General features: G+C 44.2%; 2 protein-coding genes across 5 annotated transcripts in view; both read left to right on the top strand.

Moving 5' to 3' along the window:
- METAP1D (methionyl aminopeptidase type 1D, mitochondrial) overlaps nucleotides 1-15,986 on the top strand; it is a 44,586-nt gene extending 28,600 nt beyond the window's left edge. For 2 of the 3 annotated variants that reach the window (XM_085066461.1, XM_085066459.1), the window contains 7 exons: nucleotides 492-640; nucleotides 1,327-1,369; nucleotides 5,134-5,297; nucleotides 13,832-13,929; nucleotides 14,542-14,589; nucleotides 15,473-15,551; nucleotides 15,686-15,986. In XM_085066461.1, the coding sequence (XP_084922587.1) occupies nucleotides 492-640; nucleotides 1,327-1,369; nucleotides 5,134-5,297; nucleotides 13,832-13,929; nucleotides 14,542-14,589; nucleotides 15,473-15,551; nucleotides 15,686-15,764 (660 nt within the window). In that variant the 3' untranslated portion in view covers nucleotides 15,765-15,986. The remainder of the gene's footprint in view (nucleotides 1-491; nucleotides 641-1,326; nucleotides 1,370-5,133; nucleotides 5,298-13,831; nucleotides 13,930-14,541; nucleotides 14,590-15,472; nucleotides 15,552-15,685) is intronic. The other variant, XM_085066460.1, reaches the window with a different exon arrangement.
- Nucleotides 15,987-19,623: 3,637 nt separating this feature from the next.
- Nucleotides 19,624-22,245, top strand: DLX1 (distal-less homeobox 1). 2 transcript variants are annotated; one of them, XM_085066463.1, is made up of 4 exons: nucleotides 19,624-20,150; nucleotides 20,674-20,873; nucleotides 21,237-21,390; nucleotides 21,700-22,245. In XM_085066463.1, the coding sequence occupies exons 1-4, from the start codon at nucleotides 19,838-19,840 to the stop codon at nucleotides 21,768-21,770; spliced, it is 738 nt and encodes a 245-aa protein (XP_084922589.1). In that variant the 5' UTR covers nucleotides 19,624-19,837; the 3' UTR covers nucleotides 21,771-22,245. The 2 variants fall into 2 exon arrangements, with proteins under 2 accessions (XP_084922589.1, XP_084922588.1); XM_085066462.1 differs by having other exon boundaries at nucleotides 19,650-20,150; nucleotides 21,237-22,245.
- Nucleotides 22,246-22,287: the final 42 nt, after the last annotated feature.

Genomic DNA, 22,287 nt, shown 5'->3' with positions numbered 1-22,287 from the left:
TAAAAAAATTAAAGAATGCTTGAAAACAATTTCTTAAAATGCTTAAATACATTATGGTAACTGTATTGGGTGACTACAGGATTTAATATCCTTTCTTTTAGAAATAAAAAGGGAAAGTAATGTTGTGTTTTAAGGGTCTAAAAACATTGAAACTATACATTTCTATAGCAGCTACTGGAACAAAATGCCATGGGAAATTGGTGTCTTTGAGAAAGCAGATGTGGAAAAAAGAACGGAACAGAAGTAAACAGTATTTTAGGTTTTTTAGAAGCCTTTGAATGCTCATTTCTACTGCATGCTTTATTTAAAACCTTTTTCTCTCAAAAAAAAGTCCATATATCAATAAAGGATATCAGACAGTATAGTGTTTTGTATCAAAGCAGCGTATTTGAAGCATCCAATATTTCATTGAAGATTGGCTGCAATCACATTCACTAAATATGAGAAACTATCTTTGCTTTTTTAACAGGATGTTATGTTTGATATTTTAGGTTGGCATGACAACTGAAGAAATAGATTCCATTGTTCATCATGAAATAATCAGACAGAATGCCTATCCGTCACCTCTGGGCTATGGAGGTTTTCCAAAATCTGTTTGTACTTCGGTAAACAACGTGGTATGTCATGGTATTCCTGACAGGTATTTCCCCAATAATGTACATTTTGCAACTGGGAATTAAAATGTTAAACTGAAATTAATAAATTGTATTTAATATGGAACACACTTCAGCTTAACTAAATGTCGTACGTAAACACATTGCAGATGCAGAACACGTTACCACATGTTACTACATGATGCTGATAGCTGTTATAGAAATGTATGTGAAATAGGAAAAAAAATATTATCCTGTTTGTCCAGACATTTAAAGAAAAATAGCATATTGCATTTTGAGTTTAGTGATGGGGGGAAGAAAAAACCCGGTACAGTCTGACTTTTTTTTATCCAGCAAAATAAGTATAGACTGAGGAATAAATATATTTGAATTTATGTGGGTTTTTTTTTTAATATTCTCAATACATTCAGCTACTCACAAAGTAAAATATGAACCCTAGTGAGAGAAAAAGAATAAATATAATGGTAGATTTTTCAGGTGTTGATATGTTTTTCTGGTAGTTGTTTCTCATTATTTTACATTCAGCTACACTTGTTCTCTAAGTAGTCAGAGCTGAACATTAAAAATGGTTATTCTGTTTGCCTCTGCCTTCCTCCATCACAAAATATCTACCCCTTGATTTTTTATGTATGTGTCATTAGGTGTTTATTCTTATATTCCCTTTGTTGGGAACTGTCTGTCACCACTTTTTTTTTTTCTGTTTATGTTTCAGTCGACCTCTTCAGGATGGAGATATTATCAACATTGATGTCACGGTGAGTAATTCATATAAAAAATAGTCTTTGATCAACTTTAGAATCACTAGTAGCAACAGGAAGAATAGTGGATTGGAGATGGGGGATGCACAGATGGATGTGCTGTTTACTTCTGAGCCAAGGCACAAGCAGCTGGTTTCCTTTTTTGTTTTTAACTGTGTGTTTATTCCAGCTAGAGCCAGGCCTGACTTGAATTTAGGACTGGAATCAGATGCACTGAGATCAATGTTGGCCTAAGTGAAATGTCAACCCAATCCTGCTATGTGTCATGTTTTTGAGAAGGTGTAATTGTTATTGATCCACTGTGTAGTTAATGCAGAGCACCACAGTACTGGGCAGCAGCTGAAGATAGATATGTATGAGATGAGCTAACATGAAGAAAGCCAGCATTTTTCCTTCACTCTGCCAAGATTGATCTTCCTCTTCCTGCTGATTTTGAGTGGGGCCTGACATTATCTTACTCTGTCATTAGAGGCTACATTGGCCTGTGTATGTCAGTCTATTTGGACAGCAACTCTTTTGCTAGCAGTGTTCCCTACATTTATTAAAATCCCCGAAGGTAGTGTTGTGTTCCATTTCTGGTATAAAAGCCCTGAACCTTTTGAGCAGAAACAGAAATAGTGTGATATAACTGTGACTTAATATTTCTAGGGAATCATCAATTATAGCTATTTAAATAAACACAGGCTGGATTTTCCTAGGAGCAAGAAAGCACAGGCACTGGAAACCTAATTCTCATTTCATTTATGAAAAAAAAATTGTGTCTTATAGAAGTTTTTTTTCTTTTTGCTCTGCATGTTTTTATTTTTCTGAAGTGCTGTTCATTTCTAATATGAACACAGATGTCTTTTTAATCCTACCATTATTTTGCAATAATATGTCACATACAAGGGAGTAGCATCTCATAAAAACAAGCTTTTAAAATCATTAAAGAAACTCTTGGTAGCTTGATACTATTTTCATACTGGCAGAGTGAAGAAATCTCTAGCAGACCTACCTCTGAGCACGAGATTCAAGCTTTCTAAAATATTTTTTCTATTAAAATTAGGGTCAGTGACCTTTTTCCCATTACATACTCACATGTGATCCAGAACTGGGTTTGGTTTTGCTTGTTTTTTTGATCTTTTTAGATTCTTTCCCATCTCTGTACTTTCTAATTGTAGAATTCTGACTATCAGGTTTACGCAGTGCAATCTAGCGTTTTTAAACTCTGTTTTTGACCTTCATTTTTACTTTGGTGAACTGGTGTCGCTTTGCTTAGTTTGTTAGACTAAATCAGTTTGCAACACTTAAGGATTTGAATTATATTTCTTTGTACCTCCTAAAGGTTCATGTTACTTTTTGTTCTATCTGTCAAGATAAAAATGATGCTTTAGGTTAAAAAAAAATGTGTAGACTCATATGACAGATACTTTCCATGATAAACTAAATGAAAAATTTTTATATTAACATAGTGTGTATATCTTGTCCACTGTGCTTCACAAATGTCTGACTAAATGTTCCTGGCCTTTTTGAAGACATATATTTATTTGCTTTCAATATTCTCTCGTAAAATAAAATAAATCTTGACGTTTCTGTGAATGTGAAGATTCGTGCAAGGATGGGAATTGTTGACTATCTTTGTAAAGATTTTTTTTATCATTTAAAACTGAACTGTGCTGTATGTGATAATTGATTAGTCCAAAATAACTGAGGAAAAAGTACTACCTTTCCTCATTACTGACTGATCTCTTAGCTAGTTTTTAATGACCAAAACTGGGACATTTCACAGCTGGACAGAATAAAAATCAAAGTAAATATTGCAAAACAAATTGTTTATAATTGTGTAAAGGTTATATGAAATAATTAAATAATACTCAGGTTGTTAAGTGTAAATACGTAGCACTTTGTACAAATTATCTGAACAAAAAAAAATCCATTTTACCACAATTAAGATGGTTGCATTTCATAGATTAAATACAAATTTTATAGGCTTGAAACATGTAGACTTGAAAATGTGTTTTAGTATAGAGACAATAGTGTTATCCGTCTCTGGATCCTTAGCATAGTGCAATTTTCAGCCTATTGTTACCAGGTTAATGTTTCTTACAACTTGGTCCTTTCACTGAATTTGAAGGAAATAGTGTGTTACAGTTGCTGTGGTTGTAGTTTATTAACATCAAAAATGTGTAGTTGCAGTTGATGTGCTGCAGTAAATATTATTGTTGTTTTTATTATTATTAATATTATTTTAAAACTCTCCTGTATTTTAAATCTGTGTTGTTTTTCCGGGATAATGATGTTTAATGTTGGGTGTTTGTGCGTTTTACTTGCTAGAGCTAAAAACAAACTAGTTAAGTTAAAATATGAACTAGCTAGTTTAAAACCTGCCCAATGGGCATTAAATAAAAAAATTAAGAAAGATTTTGCAGTAGTCTGAACTGGCCGAGGAACGTGTAGAGCAGGGGATTGCAGCTGCTCTTGGCTGGAGCGATGGCAACACAGTTGGGCCCTTGCTAGCACTCACCTTGCTTTAAAACACCCCTTGCTCCTAATGACCTGCATTTTCTTCACATCTCAGCCTGAAGATAAACCTGGCCTTGGGATAAACTGTAGCATGGGGTTTTTGGGGTTGTGGGGTTTTTTTTTGTTTGGAATCAACCAAAAAGAATGTGAGTCTGTCTTTCACAAATAGCTTGCCAGTGGCAAAAGTTCAATGGTTCGAGCTTGGTGAGTAATTAGTTGTGGAAGGATAGTTGCCCACTGTTTGGGGGAAAAAAATTATTTAGAAGATCAAAATTGTGCACCATTATAATTTGTCTTTTTGTAGGGAAATTTGGCTTGGTCTTACAATTAAGGGCCTGCCTGCCATGGTGCAGAGCTGGAAACCCTGTTTTAATGGTGTGTTGCAGAGCTCCATAGTGCATAGCCAGGGTTTCTTGTGTTCAACAGATTTCAGGAGAGCCAAGATTTAAAACCTATGAAATGTCAAAAAGGAAAAAAAAACCCAATATGTAATTAATTGAACAGCATGTTTCATTTTCAGAACATGAAATTTTTCAGTGCTGCAGCAGTTCATTTATTCTCTCAAAATTCATTTCTGGAAATCAGAAGTAAAATCCAGTGTTAATGCCACACTGTAGCTTAAAAATGAGATTCAAGAAAACCTGCAGCAGCTGACAGTGGATTTGGCCCACACTTTCCCTGGGGTTCACTCTGGGTGTTGGTAGCAGGGTATGGCTCTCACCCCACAGCTCCAGCGAGGGCTGCTGACTGCGGACATACACGTCCCTGCCGGCCACCAGCAGGTTCACCAGTGCCCACAGCCAGCACTGGGGCTCAATGCCCTGCCCCTCTGGGGCACAAGCAGCTCCATGGCCACAGGGGCAGGGGCCAGGATGAGTGGCCACCCAATGGCCCCCAAGGTGCCCTTCAGCCCATCCAGGGCCCCCACCCATCTCCTCGCAAATGGCCCAGTTATGCTCGTGTCCTGTAGCTGAGCAGTGTCACTGTCTGGTGCACTGCTGGGCACAGATGCACAGCCTCTGCTTTTCTTGAATTTTTAATTGGCAACATTGGCAACCCTTAGGCACCTTGCAATCTTTCAGGCTTTTTTTTTTTCTTCCCTCTGCAATGCTTTGCTTTTCCAGTCTTGCAAATACAACTTACCTGTCAATCTGTTGCAATATATAGCTTGTTCCTAGAAAGAATGGATTTAATTAAGAAGATGATCTGTTTCTGGATGCAAAATGAGAAAATGTTTTTACATTTCTGCATACGCTTAGGTGTATTACAATGGCTACCATGGTGACACTTCTGAAACCTTTTTGGTGGGCAATGTGGATAAATCTGGTGAAAAGTTAGTGGAGGTTGCCAGGAAATGTAGAGATGAAGCAATTGCAGCTTGCAGACCAGGGGCTCCCTTCTCTGTAATTGGAAACACAATCAGGTAAGCCTTATATTGACAAGTAAAAGGAGGGCTGGCAAGTGGGACAAAGGTTATTGGTGGTTTGGTATAAAGCTGATGACATGTTTTATGATTCAAAACCATCATTTCAGTCTGATATCAGTATGTGAACTGCCAAGCTATAATGTTGTTCCTTGGGTAAGAGGTATTTTTTTTTAAAGTGAATTACACTAGGGTCAGCAAAGATAACCGTAGAAAGAGACAAAAATATTCATAAAGTAGATTTAAATTAACAGATGTAATTTGCAGTGGGCTTTTGTTTATTTTTTATTTGTGTGTGACACTGCACCACATCTGTCTAACAGTATAAGACAGTTAGAAACCATTGTTTTCATTGAATGTTGGAAAGGAATTAGTCAACATAAATAAGCTCTTTGTTTAAAAACTATGAAAATATTTAACTCGAGAGCTTCTGATCTTACAAAGAGCAGTGCCTGCTAACGTCACAGGGAAAAAAGAGCTGACATTCAGAGATTTTTCCCTATTTTGCACTCTTCTAGCCTTCACATAAATGCAGTCATGACTCTTCTGCTGCTGATGGCTTTAAATAAAAATGTGACTTAGTTTTTTTGAGGTACCTATGGATTATTTTTAAATGTTTGCCAAAAAAAAGAAATAGACATATATTATATTCATTTCATTAAGCAATACTTCTTCAGACTGCTAATGGTCCCAACAAGCTATTGAATTCATTCTGATTACTTAAAAGCTGCAAGGCTTAGTCACCTTGAAAGGATGCTGCTTTTTTTTTTCTTTGTAAATCTTCAAATACTTTAAGAAAAAAAGAGAACGGCAAAATATCAGTTAGATGTATTTATAGCTTTAAAAATATTGTAACAGAGTCTGAATCAAACTTTAGTAAAACCTCTTTGGGTTATATCTGAGAAGCTTTTATTGAAGACTTTGTATAAAATTGTGTTTTTGACAGTTTTAAATTATAGGCTAACTAGCCTGGAGAAAAAGGATAGTGTCTTTCTGTTCTTTCATAGGAAATGTTGAATCAGACCCCTACTGGGAAAAGAAATTTAATGCATATCTCACTATCTTACTGTCCATGAATATAATAGAAGTGAATTCAAAATGTAGTTTTATTTTTGCAAATGGGACGAGTCGATAGATGCACCTCATATTTTTGAACACCTAGGGTTCAACAAATTTACTGGTGGTGCTCTTGCATTTTAACAAAATTTATTCTTGAGTAGAAGGGGGCACAGAACACTGGATTCTTATTCAAGCATTCTATCGAGCTCTGCATTCATGGCTGTGTCTAAAGGGCATGTCAGCCTTTGATTCTCTCTGAGAGGTAATTATCCTTTTCCTGTCACGGAACAACAAATGATAGCTAACTACAGAGGCACATTTGCAGTAGTCACATTCATCAACTGCAGAAAAAAAATTCAATTTAATTGTGCAACACAGCTGCACATAGGCTTTTTGAGCATTTCTGTTGTTCTCCCTGTCTTGCTATTCCTCCCTCCAGATCTATTTTTTAAACTTTTTTTTCTGGTTATTTTTTCCCCCTTTTTGTCTCTTCTTCCATTTTTACTCTCTGTACTTTCTTGTTAAAGTAATTTTCTTTTGTGGCTCTCATTCTTTTTTCCCCATTGAAGGCTATGAATGTAGAAAATTATCACAATTACTCATATAATTGAGCCTCTTTGTAGCAAGTGCAACTCCAGTAGCCTTTCTCCATCATGAAAATGGTTTCATTATAGGGTTTTTCATATTCTCTGACACCATCTACACAGAGGAACAGGCGTGCAGATGAGATGTACTAGGAACAGGGTAGATCAGTAAGGTCACAGTAGGAATAATTAGCTCTGCTATGGAAAGAGCATCTAGGCCTTTTACTGCTACATAAATGTACTGTCCATGGCTTTTAGTCACAAAAAAACTTACTAACAAATGGAGCTCCCGCCTACTACTTTGAAAAAAAGATTTGTATCAACACTACAATTTTCCATCATTAAGACTAATAACACAGAGCCTAGTATACATCAAGGGGAATAAAAAGAAAAATCTCACATTCAAGTGGCGGCTGGGTGCTGACCTTTGTTCCCTTTTTTTGTGTTCAACTTAACTCTTTACAAAAAAGAGCCACACGCCACACCAACATGCAGGTGAACTCCAGCTAGTGCTAGCAAAGCATGGCATTCAGTTGGAAAATCTGATAAATCTCCATGCAGGATAATGCATTTCATTACAGATTCACTACATTAATTCTAGCTGTTTTAAAAAAAAAAGAAAAAAAAAAAGGAAGAAGAAGAAAAAGAACAGAGTTGAATGTGACATTGGATTTTTGCTGTGTTGGTACAGAGGTCAGTTTACTTGCAAAATATAAATATATAGTCAGCATCCCCTTTGCAAAGTAGATTAATTGAAGCTGGTAGCTGTTCAAAACTGCATATGAAATAGCAGGTCATTAACTTTATTTCTCAAGATTTTACCATGTTGACGATTTAAATGTGCTGATTTGTTTAGAGCTACTTTAACTGCTGAAAGATCACCTTGGCTTGGTGAAGCTGTGTGTAGCAGGTCATTTGTCATTTGACATTTGCTTGCAGACAGACATATAATACATACATATATACATACATCAAAATCTGAAGTTTCACAAGAGTTGGAGATGATAAATGCCTAAAACCAAGCACCTACAAGCTGAAAACGTTTAGGTCCAGCAGAATGGAAATGTGTCTAGGTTTCTTTCACCAGTTTTTCCGTAAAGGTGCTCAAGTCAAATGCAGAATGTGTCTTACGCACAAATAATCAGAATATTTCCTTTCTACAATAGGTTTCAAAATAATTATGTCTCAGAGGTTAAGTTTGCAGTCAACATTCTAACACAGTCTTTGTTATGGAAGCTCAATAGCTGACACCGAGTATTTCATTGATAGCAGTTCGTTCTCCCATCAGCTACAAGTTGCAAATAAAAGATTGCATGGATTTGTGAGTTACTTTACTTAGAAAAATTTGGGTCTTTGCTAACCTCTTTCCATTGAAAGGCATATCAAAATTAGTGGTCAGTTCCTGTGGAAATGGAATTGGGCCCTATGGTCCATTTTCTTCTACCATTTCTGACATTTCTCTTTCAGACAAAAATAAATCCAGTTTGAAATCTGCTTTTTAGACAGTGAGTCTAGGTGAAAAGTGTTGTGAGTGTAGAGAGCTAAAAAACTTAAATGTGATGTTGTTAAATAAACGAAATTTCAACTCCTACCAAAAAAATAGTAGTGATGAAAGTATTAATAAATGGTTTAAAATGTTTAACTTGTAAGTATATGTTTTGATATTAATTTAGAACAATATAAAGCAGATTTAAAAAAAAATCTGTTTCTATCAGATTATGCACATTTAAACAATAAGTGGCTCAGGCAAAATAAGTCATTTTAATGTCATCTGTGATAGATTTTCCTTGACAGCTACTGTAAATTACAATTACACTGCTTCTCTCTGCACTTGAAAGTAAGCATTGCAATAAATTATCTTTTATTTCAATCCATCATGTCTGCTTTCAGAAACAGAGAACCTCAAATAAAAGTTCAGCACTATTGTAAGAAAAATACAGTAATTTGTGTTACAGTTTGAAACTAAAACGTACCTTTCTTTCAAAAAACAATTGTTGGCTTTCAAAAATATTACTAATTATACCTCAACATTTATTGTCATTATAGGGAATCCCTGAACTTGTGCATTCCCTCAGTCTAGGATTACTATTTCAGAAAAAAAACCCACTTGAATATCTGTAGAAATTTGTAATTTCTTAAATTAAATACTATGGTACTATTCAATATAGATATTTTTATCACAAATAAATATAGTTTAGGCTGGTTTGAATACTTAAAAAAAAAACCAAACAAAAAAACCAACCACCAAAAAACAAGTATGCCATTCACTGGTCATTTTGCTAATAATATATCTAAGACAAACATGATTACTTCTAATTAAAAAAAAAAAAAATCAGATCCCTGCACAAGAACACAATTACCATAGGGCTGCTATCAGTTTCAGTGTCTTTCAAGTATGTTCACTGCCAAGAAGTGATTTTTTTAACAACTTCAGCCATTCATGTCATGCTGCTCTGCAGGACTGTTTTTGATAAAGTTTCATCCCTGGTAAGAGAAGTTGGCACTGTGGGAAAAGCATCCCTGGCTGAGAATCAGTTCACCAGGATGCTCATCCTGGGTTGCAAAGCAGTCTGTGCCATCTTGTCCGATCAGTCAAATTCTTTCTTCCCTTGTGCCACCACAAAGCCCAGAGAAGCAGTTGCTATCAATGCTGAAAATAGGATTGTTTCACTTTTTTTTCTTCAGTGAGTACTAAGAATACTAGACCAGACCTACCTTGAGGAAAAAGTGACAAAATTAGGTAAAAGAAAAGAAAATGCTCCTCTAGGTGCTTCTGAGGGTATCTGCAGAGGACAGCCCCCTAAGAAAATTCTTTCAACCTGCTTTTCAGCTTCTTTACAGAAGGGATTTATCACCCAAGAGCTCCTTTCAGGGGAAGCTTGAGTATTGGGGAAAGCTTTCAAGAGAGTCAGTCCTGCCTGCTCCTGCTTTGTGGCAATTTCCCTGTTAGGCTGCTGTCAGGACAGCAATGCATGTCTCCACACTTATCCCTCCTTTCAGAGAATTAACTGTTGTCTGGCAACATGGGAAGAGGATGCTCAGATGGCAACTGACACCCATCACTCCTGTCTCCATTCTCCGAAGCATGATACCACCATATGACAGGCTCTGACAATGGGTTTAGGAGGACAGCTTGGCCCCCAGTGATGTTCCTTTTCCAGCTTGGTCACTGCTGATCCATCCCAATGTCACACTTTGCCTGACTTTGTCCTCAGCAAAAGAAAAGCAGCACTGCAGCTGCTCTTAACTATGCAGACACTGGGCTAGAACACATGGCAGCAAAACATAAAATCAAGTACTGGGCTCACTAAATAATTAAGCTTTTAATCCTGCCCAATTCACCTCTGCCCAAATACAAAAGAGAAATTAATATGGGTGATGATAAATGCTGTCAATGGGTATTTTTAACAATGATTATTCTGAATAACCTTTTCTTTTGATGCTGTCTTGTGAGGTAATGCCTCTGCTGCCCCAGTATTTGCTCTGGAAATGATTTGCTGGGATGTGCACCATGGACAAGGGAAATTGGCAGACTGGCACATCCTTTCCCACAGCAGATGCCAGGCAGCCCAGCTCAGCCATGTCAGTCTCAGTCTCCTGCCTTCACTGCTTTCACACTTGCAATCAGGGCTCCTCCAGCTGTCTGAGCTTACGCTGCTTGTCTGCAAGAAACATCTGATGAAGCTGGGGCTGCAATCTTGTAAGATTGTCTTATGGGAAAGCTGCAAAGAAAGGCCATCCTTTACAGGTCCTAAGCTGGGCAGTGAGACAGTGAGACCAAAATGTTGAGTTGTTGTCAGCAACAAATGGTAAATGTGTGCAAAAATTCTCCACTCCATGACATCTTGATTTTTTAATCAGATTCCGCAGCCTGAGAATCCTGCAGACAGAGGCTCACCAAGATCAATATTCAATTCACTCTTCTCAGAGCTGTTTCAAAGTTCCAGCCTACATGTACATTTACAGGATTACCTTTGCAAGTTGTAGCTGGGATTAGCAGCTTTGGTCTTTTATGAAAGCTGGATGTTTTACTGTAACTCTACAAGGATGTAAGAGCTCACTAGGATTTATTAAATACTCCAAAGTAAAGCTAGTAGTTGTGGAGAGAAATGCCTCACAAAACCGTCTGAAGCACATGCAAGTACTAAAACCAGATTGAAAATGGCTGAGTTTCATTTCTGCAGCTTATTTTCTCCACAGGTTTGCTGTGTGTCACTTCAGGTCTGTTGACCATGTTACATTTTATGTAAAGAATACCAAGGCCCTATATGTAGACAAGATGGAAGGAAGGGCATGGTGTCTGTCAGTGTAGATGTCAAAGCCCTGTGAGCTCTGGGATCCCCTATTTTGATCACAGACAGTAACCACTGAAGTGCTGATGCCAACAGAGTTGTTTTCAAGCTGTTTGGCAAGAAAGTGATAGAATTCACCATTGAAATGCATGTGAACCATTTCTTTGACTACATGAGGATAGGATACTGTCGTAACACTGCCTTCTGTGTGCCCTGGTGCTTGTGTGCTTGGTGCCCAGCATGCAGCTGCTGCTGCTTTTGCCACCCTTCTTGGCAGCAACTGAACGCTGGAACTGGAGCTTCCCCTGTTCACTGGAAAGTGTGTAGCCATAGTGCTCAGAAGAATAGCTGCACAGAGAAAAAATATTTCTGTCTTGATACAGAAGATGGATTTTTCTGGAAGAAAAATTCCTGTAGTAATACAAAGCATCTCAAAAAATTACCATACTCAGTCAGTGGTCAGGGATGCTATGTAAGTACATCAGCAAAGCTGAACATTTAATGGGATTGTTTATGATTTTGCAAAAAGACTAGCAGAAGAAGATGAAAGAAAACCTTATTGCATGGATGGCTTCTCCCATCTCTCTTCGGAGAATCACTTCACCCATATAGAATCATCATTTGCATTGCTCTGGGCTTGGTCACTGGAGATTTGGGATTTTGTGTATGTTTCTGAGGAATGTGGCTTTCTAACTCATCGCCATTCCCTGTACTTCTTGCTTGGCCTTCAGCAGCATCATAGCCAGCAGGCCAAGTCTCTGATGCAGATATGGGGGACATGATAGAAATGCAGGGGAGAAAGTATTTTCCATCTCTAGTAGGACTTCTCATTGCATAACCCTTCAGGATCTTTTTCAATATAAATGATGTATAAGGTTAAGTATAAAGGTTATGTATATATAAATAATTTATAAAGCCTGGACTTTGAGTGCAAATAAGTGAAGCCCCAATTTCTGGCTTTATCGATAATCCTCTTTGTCAGTTCTTTGGAGTGTGGGGGAAGCTAAACCTGAAATTTCCATTCTTCTCCAGAGTTAATGAAGAAATGTGATGAGTCTTTGTATCAGAGCAATGACTAGATAAAAGGTAATATACAAATCCTGTTAAAACCTGCTCTAAGGTCTGAACACTGCAACATTATTAACCATTGACCCAACTCTGCTCTCTCATTGCCATTTTGCTGTGGTGGAGCAGCATGTCCCTCAATTGAATGGCATTAAATTCTGGGACAATGACCCACAGGCACTGGAGCCAGCACTGCAGGGTCTGTGGAGCCTGGTGTGCAAAGGGGATTACTTTGTACAGCAAGCTGAGGCCACTTTACACCTGAATAAAAGTTACCCCATGAGGTTTAACATGCTTTAATTTCTGCAAGAGCTTTACCTTTAGTTGAGTTTCTTAACATTTTTGGTTTTCCACCTGTAGTGAAACTGTGAGAGGGCATCTGCTGGGAAGTAAATACAGACAAACCTGAAGTTCTTCAGGGCCTACCTTCACTCAAAATAAGCAAATGAAGCTTTTAATGTTGTAGATGAAATCTCTTCAGGCTAAGTGCCTTCCTGTCTTGCTCCTGTTTGATTTGAGAAATGGGGTGAGGATAATATGCAGGGACAAGGGTAACTTCCTTGTCATTTCTAATCCATCTCCAGATATTCCTGAATCTCTGCACTTTTCTGGTTTGGGTATGGGTAGGCCTCCTGGCTGAGCTGCCTCAAATCACTCTGTCCACTACTGCCTCCACCACTCTTTGAGTACAGAGAGAGCCTGAGAGTGAAGCCTGCAGACATCGGGTGGTCCAGCAGCCAGAGGATACCCCATGTATCTCCACGTCCTCCAGTTTTGGGGACCTGGGATAGGAATTTGCTTTCCTAGCATGAGTAGGGATCAGTGCCCAGCCATGGTTCTGCAGACAGTTCTGAGAGATGCTTCTCCCTGAGGCAGGCAATGAAGGGCAGGGTAGGTCTCACAAGCAGGACTGAAACACTGTTATTGTTATGATTTGGGTTTGCCTCTGGTGATAGATTCATTAGAAATACATTGTTATTTAGCATGAACGTATTTGCTGGAGTTTCCACAGATTTTTATACTGAATGTTTGCAGGGTTATGAAAGCAGAGCAGTAGGGCTCTTAACTCTCCCTGTTGGCAGTGGGAGCCTCCTCTCCTTGAGGAAACCCAGTGCAGGCCCTGGGTACACAGCCCAGCACAGGCTCTGCACTTACTGAGAGCTCAGTAAGGCTGCGGTGTGGTGGTGTGCTGGGGCCTTGGCTGCCCAACTTGGCAACTTTAGCTTTGCTGACTTAAAATGAGTTCCCAGTGTGCTTGTGGAAAAGGTTACCCTCCATCACGCAGGGAGACAACACACTGCCGTTTTACTTAGGCAGCAAGGCTGGCACAGGAGCTACCAGCCTTTACTGGCAGGCGTGTTAACTCTGAAACCTAGCAATGGCTCATCCATGCTCGCTGCCATGACTGCTGTCTTTAGGAGTGGTCGCAAAGTGGTGACCCGGTGTCGGTAGCGATGCGGTAGCCGGGGCCGGGGCCGTCTAGCGGGGTGGTGGTCGGGGCACGCACCCTGACAGGTCCTCTTTGCCCCCGCAGCTCCGTGGCGTGGCAAGGTGGCTTCCAGGTCTGCCCCTTCTTCGTCGGCCATGGCATCGGGTCGTACTTTCACGGGCACCCCGAGGTGTGGCACCACGGTAAGCGGCCCCGCCGGCCGGACCCGCCTCCCCCCGCGCCGCTGCGCTCCGCCCGGGCGGTGAGACGGCTCCGGGAGGGGGAGAGGGAGGGCCGTGAAGCGAGCGGAGCCCCCCACACACCCCCACGCACGCTGCCGGTCCGCCGGGGCGGGGGATTGCCGGTGGGGAGAGTAAATCGCTGGCAAGCTGGAGGGCATCCCCGGCCCCGTTTTCTGAGAGCCGCGCGGGTATTTTTGAGGACAAGTCCCTCGTTAATGGAGTTGTCGGGGCAGCTGAGCGCCGCGGACCGCCTCCCCGCCCGCTCCGCCGTGTCCCGCGCCTCGCAACCCGCCCGCGCCCGAACCGCGCCGGCAAAGTTTGTCACGGGGCAAAGAAAAATCTTTGCTGAAACATTAAAGCCACCGGCCTGGCCGGAGCCGCCGTCGGGGTGGTCTCGCTGCGGCCGGGGTGGGATCGCTTTCGGCGGGTGCTCCGGCTTATAACGGGGCCCGGGGTGCACAGTACCTGCGAGCTAAAAAGGGGTTTAAACAAAGGGCTGATCGCGTTCTCTTAAAAGAAAAAAAAAAAAAAAAAGGACCCAAGATGCATAAACGCGTTTTTTTTCTTTTGTAGCCAATGACAGTGATTTGTTAATGGAAGAGGGAATGGCGTTCACAATAGGTTAGTAACTCTCTGCTGTGGTTTTCTGTTAAAAAGCACACACGGAGCGGCCCAGATCTGTAACATTTTTTTATTGGGATATAGAAATAACCGTGCAGACAGGGTTGATGGTGGTGAGATTGACCCCTTACGAAACAGATTAAAAGATCATTTAAAAATGCATTAAGAACAAATTGGGTGAAATAATTTTCAAATTACAAGATTTAAAAAATGAAATGTTGATTATAAATTTTACTAATATTTGACTCATATTTTTGGCAAGGCAGAGACTCTGCCAGCACACTTGGTTTGAGGAGGGTGAGAAGGACGCGATCGTGTCCCCGAAGCCGAGCAGCCTGGTGGCACTTAGACATTCTCTGTCTGCCAGAGCTGCTGTTGGGTTTGGGGACTGCGGCGGCGGTAACCAGCCGGAGCCTCGCCCCGCAGACTGATCGCGCTCACTTCCAGTCGTGGAGAACTGCTGGGGGAAAAGCCCTCTTTCTCACTGTGTGGCTAAATGGCGCGGCAATTAGAGGGAAATAAGAAAATTGTTGTTTTGCTGATTTAATGAACATTTTAAGCCTGTTTTAAAAATTCAAATATTTAAAACTATCTGTTGTTTATAAATGTGGTTGGTGCTTTGGTTATTATCCACGGGGTCTTAATTAAAGCTTGATTAAAATTCCCTGCTTTTACAAAAGAGGAATGGGCAACTTCCTACCTTGCTATTTTGTCTTCCTTTTTAATTCTCATTTTAGTGTGGCAAGAGAGTGCCAGCCTAGGGAGACGGGACCTGTGTGGAAGGGGAGCTACCTGCTGGGATACCTCCCCCTTTCTTGCTTGTTTCACAATCCACACAGGAGTGCAACTAACTTTAGAATACGTTTTGTTTTTCTTGCTGCAGAGCCAATAATAATGGAAGGATCCCCCGAATTTAAGATTCTGAAGGATAAATGGACTGCAATTTCTGTAGACAATAAAAGGTGCCTGGTTTTATTTTTTGCTATTTCCTAAGCCATGGAACTCATCACTGACAGACAAAAAATAACAAAACAGATGAGTTTTCAGGCGTGGTGGATCTCTTTGCCTCCTAATAACTGTTAAATGTGAATTTCAGATCAGCACAATTTGAACATACCATTGTGATTACCTCAGAGGGAGCAGAAATCCTCACTAAACTGGTGGAAGAAGCCTAAAGATGGAGCATGGAGTGGAGGGACTTGCTGTACTTCTGGGATTTCAAGTTTCACTCGAGACAGAGAAGAGATTTCTGTGATTTCTGTGGGGACTGTGTGCTGCATAAGTTGCTCCAGGGGACAGAAAAAGCAGTTTGAGGGGTTGGCTCTGGACATAGCTCTTTTTGTGTGTTACCTGGTGCGTATTTAATAAAAGTGCTTAGCTTTTTTGTGACCCTTGAAGCAGCCATGCACAGTCTGTAATTGGCAAAGGGTTTGGGTTATTTGGGGTTAGGAGCAGAAAGTGGCTCTCCTCTCTTCTAAATCCTATGTGGGACAAACAGATACCAGGTCATACTGTCTTTCAGCAGCTGTGAGGACACAGAAACATCGTATTTTTCCTTTTTAGCTGAGGTATGGAGTCAAGTTGTCTTCATTGTGATTAGCACAGAGCTGTTTCGCAGGCTGTAACTTCTACTAGGACGGAAAAAAGTTTCCTGAGAGTGTTAGGCAGAGGCAGCAGCCTCTTCCCAGCATCACTCCCAGCAGCAATCCCCCCCTTCTTGCCTCTTTTTACACAGCACAAAAAGTGATTAAAAATGAGATGCAAAGCATGCCTCTCTGGGGATCAATAATTGCCCTGTTTGAAGAATTAACCAGTTTGGGGTAATCACTGCTCTGTGGTGCCTGTGTTAGTTAAGGGAGAGGCACTCTGCAGTTCAAGCATTTTGTGGAGGCAGAGGAGTTTGCAGTCCAGGGCATGAGCCCTAACTCTGCCATCGAGTTTGGAACCGATGGACCTCACAAGCTGCAGGTCTCACTCCACCCTGTGCTCTCTGCAGTCCTGTCTCAGGCCTGCCAGGGGTGCAGGGCTTGATTTGCAATTTAGCCAGTTGCTGACCGCCCTGTCAGGCCAAATGGATCTGGCATTGGTATTTGGAGGATGCCAGAGCAGGACCTGATCCTGTGAAATGCAGAGCAACCTTGGAGATAATTAAAGGACTTCCAGAAGTTCCCCAGGCCCCCGGCAACAGCAGTGTAGTTTTGCACAAATAACTTGCCCCGCACTGCAGGCAGATGTGGTCCCGTGCTGAGGGCCGGCCAGTTGCACATTCAGGCAACCAGAGTGGCTCAGCACTGGCTGTCTCGGTAGTCCTGGACAGAAGTAAGCTTCTTTCTTACAGCTTTACTCTGCTGTTTGCTTTCACTCAAGTACAGTGAGCTCTCAGCTCTAATAGTTTCTAACAGCATCTTTTCAAAAAGCAGAGACCCCCCCTCCCTGAACACGGCTAACACCGCGGGGCAGCCACTCAGCTTCATCCTTCCCGAGAGGAGCTTGGAAGGCCATAAAACCTGCAAAACAAACGATGCAGCCAAGTTTACAAATACGCAGAGATTAAACAGTGCGAGGGACAGTCGGCATTGCCTGGAGGGGCAGGTACTTTGTTCCCTTACATTCAATCCCCCAGCAGCGCTGCCCCTTCAGAGGGGCACTGGGGGCAGCTGGGTGTCCCGCACGTCCCGGGACCACACCAGAGGCGCCTCCCGTGGATTTTGGCCGCGCTGGGAGCTCCTGGATAGCTCCGCAGGTGCCAAGCTTCTCACCATCGTGTGCCACTTTGCCTCCTGTCCCGCGCTTAGCGCGGCCTGGGATGAAGCGGGAACGGGGCAGCCGGGAGCAGGGAACCCCCCTCAGCCCGTCACAGGGGGACTGCCGGCAGCTCCTGCTAATCGCTGCGCTCTGAAGTCCCGCCAGTAACTCTGGTGGGACTGCGAGTTTTACCGGCCGCTGCCGAGCGCTGGCGGCCAGGCGGAGGCATTGATAGCGCACCTCTGTAATCCTAATTATGAACGAGACTGAAGAGATGTCTCGGCTGTTCGGGGAAAACCAGCGCCTCGCACAAGCCCGTCACGCAGGAGGTCTTGCCGGGCCAGCACGCTGAGAGCCCCGACATAGCAATCGCTCCCGCGGGGTCAGGACGTCCCGCGGCCGCGGCCCCTCCGCGCCCGCCGCAGCCGCTCTGACCGGGACCGGCAATGCACGGAGGGGCGGCGCCCCGCTCCGGAGGACGGGTGTGAGCAAGCCTCACCGACCGGTCCGCGGGCTTTTGCGGGGCCGGGGGGACTGTGGTTCGCCCCGGGACTGGCTGTGCCCGGCCGACCGAGGGAGAAGACGGCAGCCCCGGCGGACGCGGAGCGGCCTCCCCTCCTTGCAGCTGTCAGGCTGAGAGCGGCGAAGGTGCCGGAGCTGCCGGGGCGCCCTGTTCCCTCCCCGGTCAAGCGCGCTGTCCCGCCTCGGGTGGTCACTTACATGGCCAGGAGGGCAGAGCTGGCTGCCGGGGGAGACCGTGCGAGTGCGGACACACTGCCACTGCCCCTTTCCCGCCAAGCCTCGGAGAGCTCGTGAGAATGAACTTCGCGCATCGCGAGCAAAGCAAAAAAAAAAAATTAAAAAAAAAAAAAAAAAAATCAAAACCAAAAAAACCCCAAAAAACATTGAGAAGAAAAAAGAGGGGGAAAGGAAGTAAAATAGGCTTTAGGAAAAATTACCCGTTACGGGCAATTAAAACCGACCGAGCCACTAATGAAAGGGGGAAAAAAAAAGCTCAGGAGCAGAGGGGCTCTGTTGTGCCAGCTTTGCACAGTCAGGGGCCGCCTGCTTCAAGGGCCGTCGCTGCCCGAAGGAGCCTGAACACCGGGCGGACTCTGCTGGGGGTGCCCCAGCCCCGCTGCCGGCGCTTGTACCTCTAACGACATCAACGCTGCGATTTGTTTTGAATGTTCACTTTTATTGGTGTTCTCCCTTTGCCAAAATGTGCTCGATTACATAGATGTAGTGCCGTGATAACTGCGCACCCTAGACAGCCTAGGTGTAACCAGGAAAGTTCAGCCCAGGCCAGATCAAATCCCAGGCTGTTTAATGCTGGAAGGCTGCATGTTGCTATTAGTGTTAAATATATGGCTAATTATGCGTATGAAAATTAAACATCAGTGTTATGCTAATGGGGCCGCCTTCAGCTGTGGATCAGAGCACTTGAGACTAGCATTTAATCAAATGAATCAGTAACTAATACATCTGCACGTGTGAACTTTCACAAGATCATTTTCCTGTTACAGTCACACCGCAGAATTATGAAAGAAATAATTATCAACACTTTCTAATTATCTAGCAAAGTAATTTGGGATTTATCGTGGGCTTTCTGGGGAGGATCTCCTAAGTCCCACCTCATTTACCGCTCACGCACGCGGAAGTTTTCATTTTAAGCTCAAATGCGCAGTTGGGCCCTTTCAGGCGATTTTATTTGGTTGGGTTGCTCTTTTCCCTTTAAAACAGTAAGGGCAGTAGCCGGGCGGTGCGATCTGGAGGTGCGGGCGGCTCTGGGACCCGCGGCCCGGAGCCGAGAGCCCCTGCGCGCCCGCGGAGAGCGCGCGGCCGGACAGGCGGGGGATGCTCGCTTTGTCCGCGGGTTCCGCCGCCGTCTGCCGGAGCAGGGCGGGCAGCTGCAAGAGCCCTCGCAGCCCGCCGAGGCCGGCGGAGCGCGGCTGCCGTCCCCTGCGCGCCGCCTGCGCGGCGAGAGGCGGAGAAGGGCGGAGGGGGTTGTGCTGCCTTCCGCCGAGCTCCGGATCCGCGCCTTCGCTCGCCGGCGGCGGGAGCGGGCGGGCCGCGATGGGAGCGGGATCCCGGGCGGCTCCTTGCCGGGGCCGGCCGGCAGCGGGGCGGGCGGCAGTGCGGCCGCCGCCGGCGCTCGGGCAGGCGCGGCGCTGCCAGCCCGGCTCTCCGCGCTCACCGGGGTCCGGGCGAGCCCCGAGCGCCTCGGACCAATCCAAAGCGATTATGCAAGACGGCGGACCAATCAGCTCCGCCGTCTCATGAATATTCATAGACTTGGCTGAGTCAAAGCTTTTAGGCGAGTTTGTGTAGATCTACAGCATCATGCTTAGACTTTTCAAAGAGACAAACTCCATTTTCTTATGAATGGAAAGTGAAAAACCCTGTTTCGCTTAAATTGGGTTCTTTCCTGTCCTGAGAAACACAACAGACCCCAAAAAGGCAAGCTGAAGAGAGAACACACACACAGACCAAGCGACAAGAAATGACCATGACTACCATGCCAGAGAGTCTAAATAGCCCCGTCTCAGGGAAGGCTGTCTTTATGGAGTTTGGGCCGCCCAGCCAGCAAATGTCTCCTTCTCCCATGTCCCACGGACACTATTCCATGCACTGTTTACACTCCGCGGGCCATTCTCAGCCTGACAGCTCGTACAGCACAGCTTCGTCCTTCTCCCGACCGCTGGGCTACCCCTATGTGAACTCGGTCAGCAGCCACTCGACCAACCCCTACATCAGTTCAGTGCAGTCCTACCCCAACAGCTCCAGCCTGACTCAGACCCGGTTAGAGGAGACAGGTAGGTGCACTCGGCTTTGGGGAGGGGGGGAGGGGAGGAGGGAAGGCAAGGCGGGAGGGAGGGTGTTGTATTAAAAAATCTATCGGGGGAAAAATTAAATTAAATTACAAAATATTAGTCAAGAGAGGCTGAGGATCACAGGGGACCAATACACAGAGCACACAATGCTTGGCTGGAAAAGAAACCAACCCAGATGTGCACGTATTAGTCTTCGTAATTATTTATTGCGTAGCGCTATAAACAATGTATGCAATTAAGGGTAATTAAACCTAAACTGCAGCCTGTAAAAATAGCAAACTTTCTCTGGGAAGAAGCCTGGGCTGCCATAATCGCCCGGAGCCTTTGTTAGCGTTACTCGAGCTTCACTTTTCTTCCTTCTCATTATTGTTATTGTTGATGTTGCTTTTGTTATTGTTACTGCTGCTGCTGCTATTACTGTTACTGCTATTATAGCTATTGCTGCTATTATTATTATTATTATTATTATTATTATTATTTATTCTGCATCATTTGTTGTTTGTAGGGGCCGAATCGGAGAAAAGCACTGTGGTAGAAGGAGGGGAAGTTCGCTTTAATGGGAAAGGGAAAAAAATCCGCAAACCCAGGACTATTTACTCCAGTTTGCAGCTACAGGCTTTGAACAGGAGGTTCCAGCAGACCCAGTACCTGGCTCTCCCCGAAAGAGCCGAGCTCGCAGCATCTCTGGGACTCACCCAGACCCAGGTACAGCTCCGGCTGAGCCGGCCCCTCTCCCATGTCCCCTCCGTGTCCCCACAGTCGGCGTGGGAGACCACACGCGTAATGCAGACGGGTCACAGCCGCGGGCAACGGGACCCGGCGCGTCACCCGTCCCGCCGCGGAGGCGCACCCGGTGCTGTGAAAGCCTCCGCAGAACCCCCTGGAGTGGGGGCCCAGGGGGCTCCTACTGGGTGTCTTGGGGTCACAAAATAACACAGTAGCCACGGGGAAATAAGGGAGTGAAGCTGGGGGGCCGCCAGGTGCGGGGGTCCGTCGTGGCCTGGCAGGGATGGGGGAATGGTGGACCGTACCGAGAGATGCTGAGCCCTGTCCCGTTCCCCTTTGCAGGTGAAGATCTGGTTTCAGAACAAGCGCTCCAAATTCAAGAAGCTGATGAAGCAAGGAGGGGCCGCCCTGGAGAGCAGCGCCTTGACCAACGGCAGAGCTCTCTCGGGCAGCTCGCCACCCGTGCCTCCAGTGTGGAATACCACCTCCGCCTCCGGTAAGGCCTCGTCGGGGACCCCGGGCACCTACATCCCCAGCTACACGTCGTGGTATCCTTCGGCCCACCAAGAAGCTATGCAGCAGCCGCAACTGATGTGATTATATACACGTTTTCCCCTAACTCAAGCACTATCGGTCCCAAAAATAATTAATATTATTACGGGGGAAAATAAAAAAAAAGAAATTAAGTCAAACAAAAGGAAAGGAAAAAAAAAAAAGAAAAGAAAGAGGGGGGAAGAGAGAGTTTTAAAAAAACACGAAAGAAACCCAAGCAAACAAACAAACAGGAGGTCTCTTGCCCATCCAGCCATTAGGACGCTGCACGGTAGCTCGGTGCAGGAGAGCACAGATGTGATGCGGGCCGGTTCCCACCGCTGACAGCTGACGGAGCGGCCCCGAGCACCGCACAACAGCCTGGGAGCAGAGCGAGCGCCGGCCACGGCTTTGTGGGACAATCAGAAAAAGATGTCTGGGGGGCGGGGAAGCCCTCTCCTCTGTCCTGTCTGTCTGTCTGTGTCTGTTGAAATGTAGGTCATTTATTTACTACCCCGATCTGACGGTCTCTTCAATTGCGAGGGGGAAGGAAGCTGTACAATTTACCAGAGCTTCTTTCCCGCGACGTTTTTTGTACCTTTCACTGTCCATCTGTATATTTTTTGTTGTTGTTAAAAGGGGAAGACGGGGGTTTATTTATTGATTTAAATTACCACTATGGGAGTGCTAGAAACAAACTCAGCTCGCTGAGTGCACTGCTTGGACGCACAGCCTAAACAAAACCACAGACGGTCCGTCGTCCCGTTCCCCTTCCCCGCCCCCTTCTGCCCGAATAAATCACCACGAGGGAAGGATGCGATTTTAACTTTTACAATAACTTTTATACTTCGCTGGTGTGGAG

This window comes from Lichenostomus cassidix, chromosome 7 (assembly GCF_008360975.1).
Source record: "Lichenostomus cassidix isolate B80296 chromosome 7, HeHo_3.0, whole genome shotgun sequence".
NCBI lineage: Eukaryota > Metazoa > Chordata > Aves > Passeriformes > Meliphagidae > Lichenostomus > Lichenostomus cassidix.
This window is presented reverse-complemented; position numbering and strand designations above follow the sequence as displayed.

Bases quoted from the DNA above. Each gene is read 5' to 3' on its own strand.
- DLX1 (XM_085066462.1), top strand. From the start codon at position 19,838: ATGACCATGACTACCATGCCAGAGAGTCTAAATAGCCCCGTCTCAGGG. The intron at 20,151-20,673 runs GTAGGTGCACTC...TGTTGTTTGTAG, and splicing joins GACCCGGTTAGAGGAGACAG to GGGCCGAATCGGAGAAAAGC. The intron at 20,874-21,236 runs GTACAGCTCCGG...TCCCCTTTGCAG, and splicing joins TGGGACTCACCCAGACCCAG to GTGAAGATCTGGTTTCAGAA.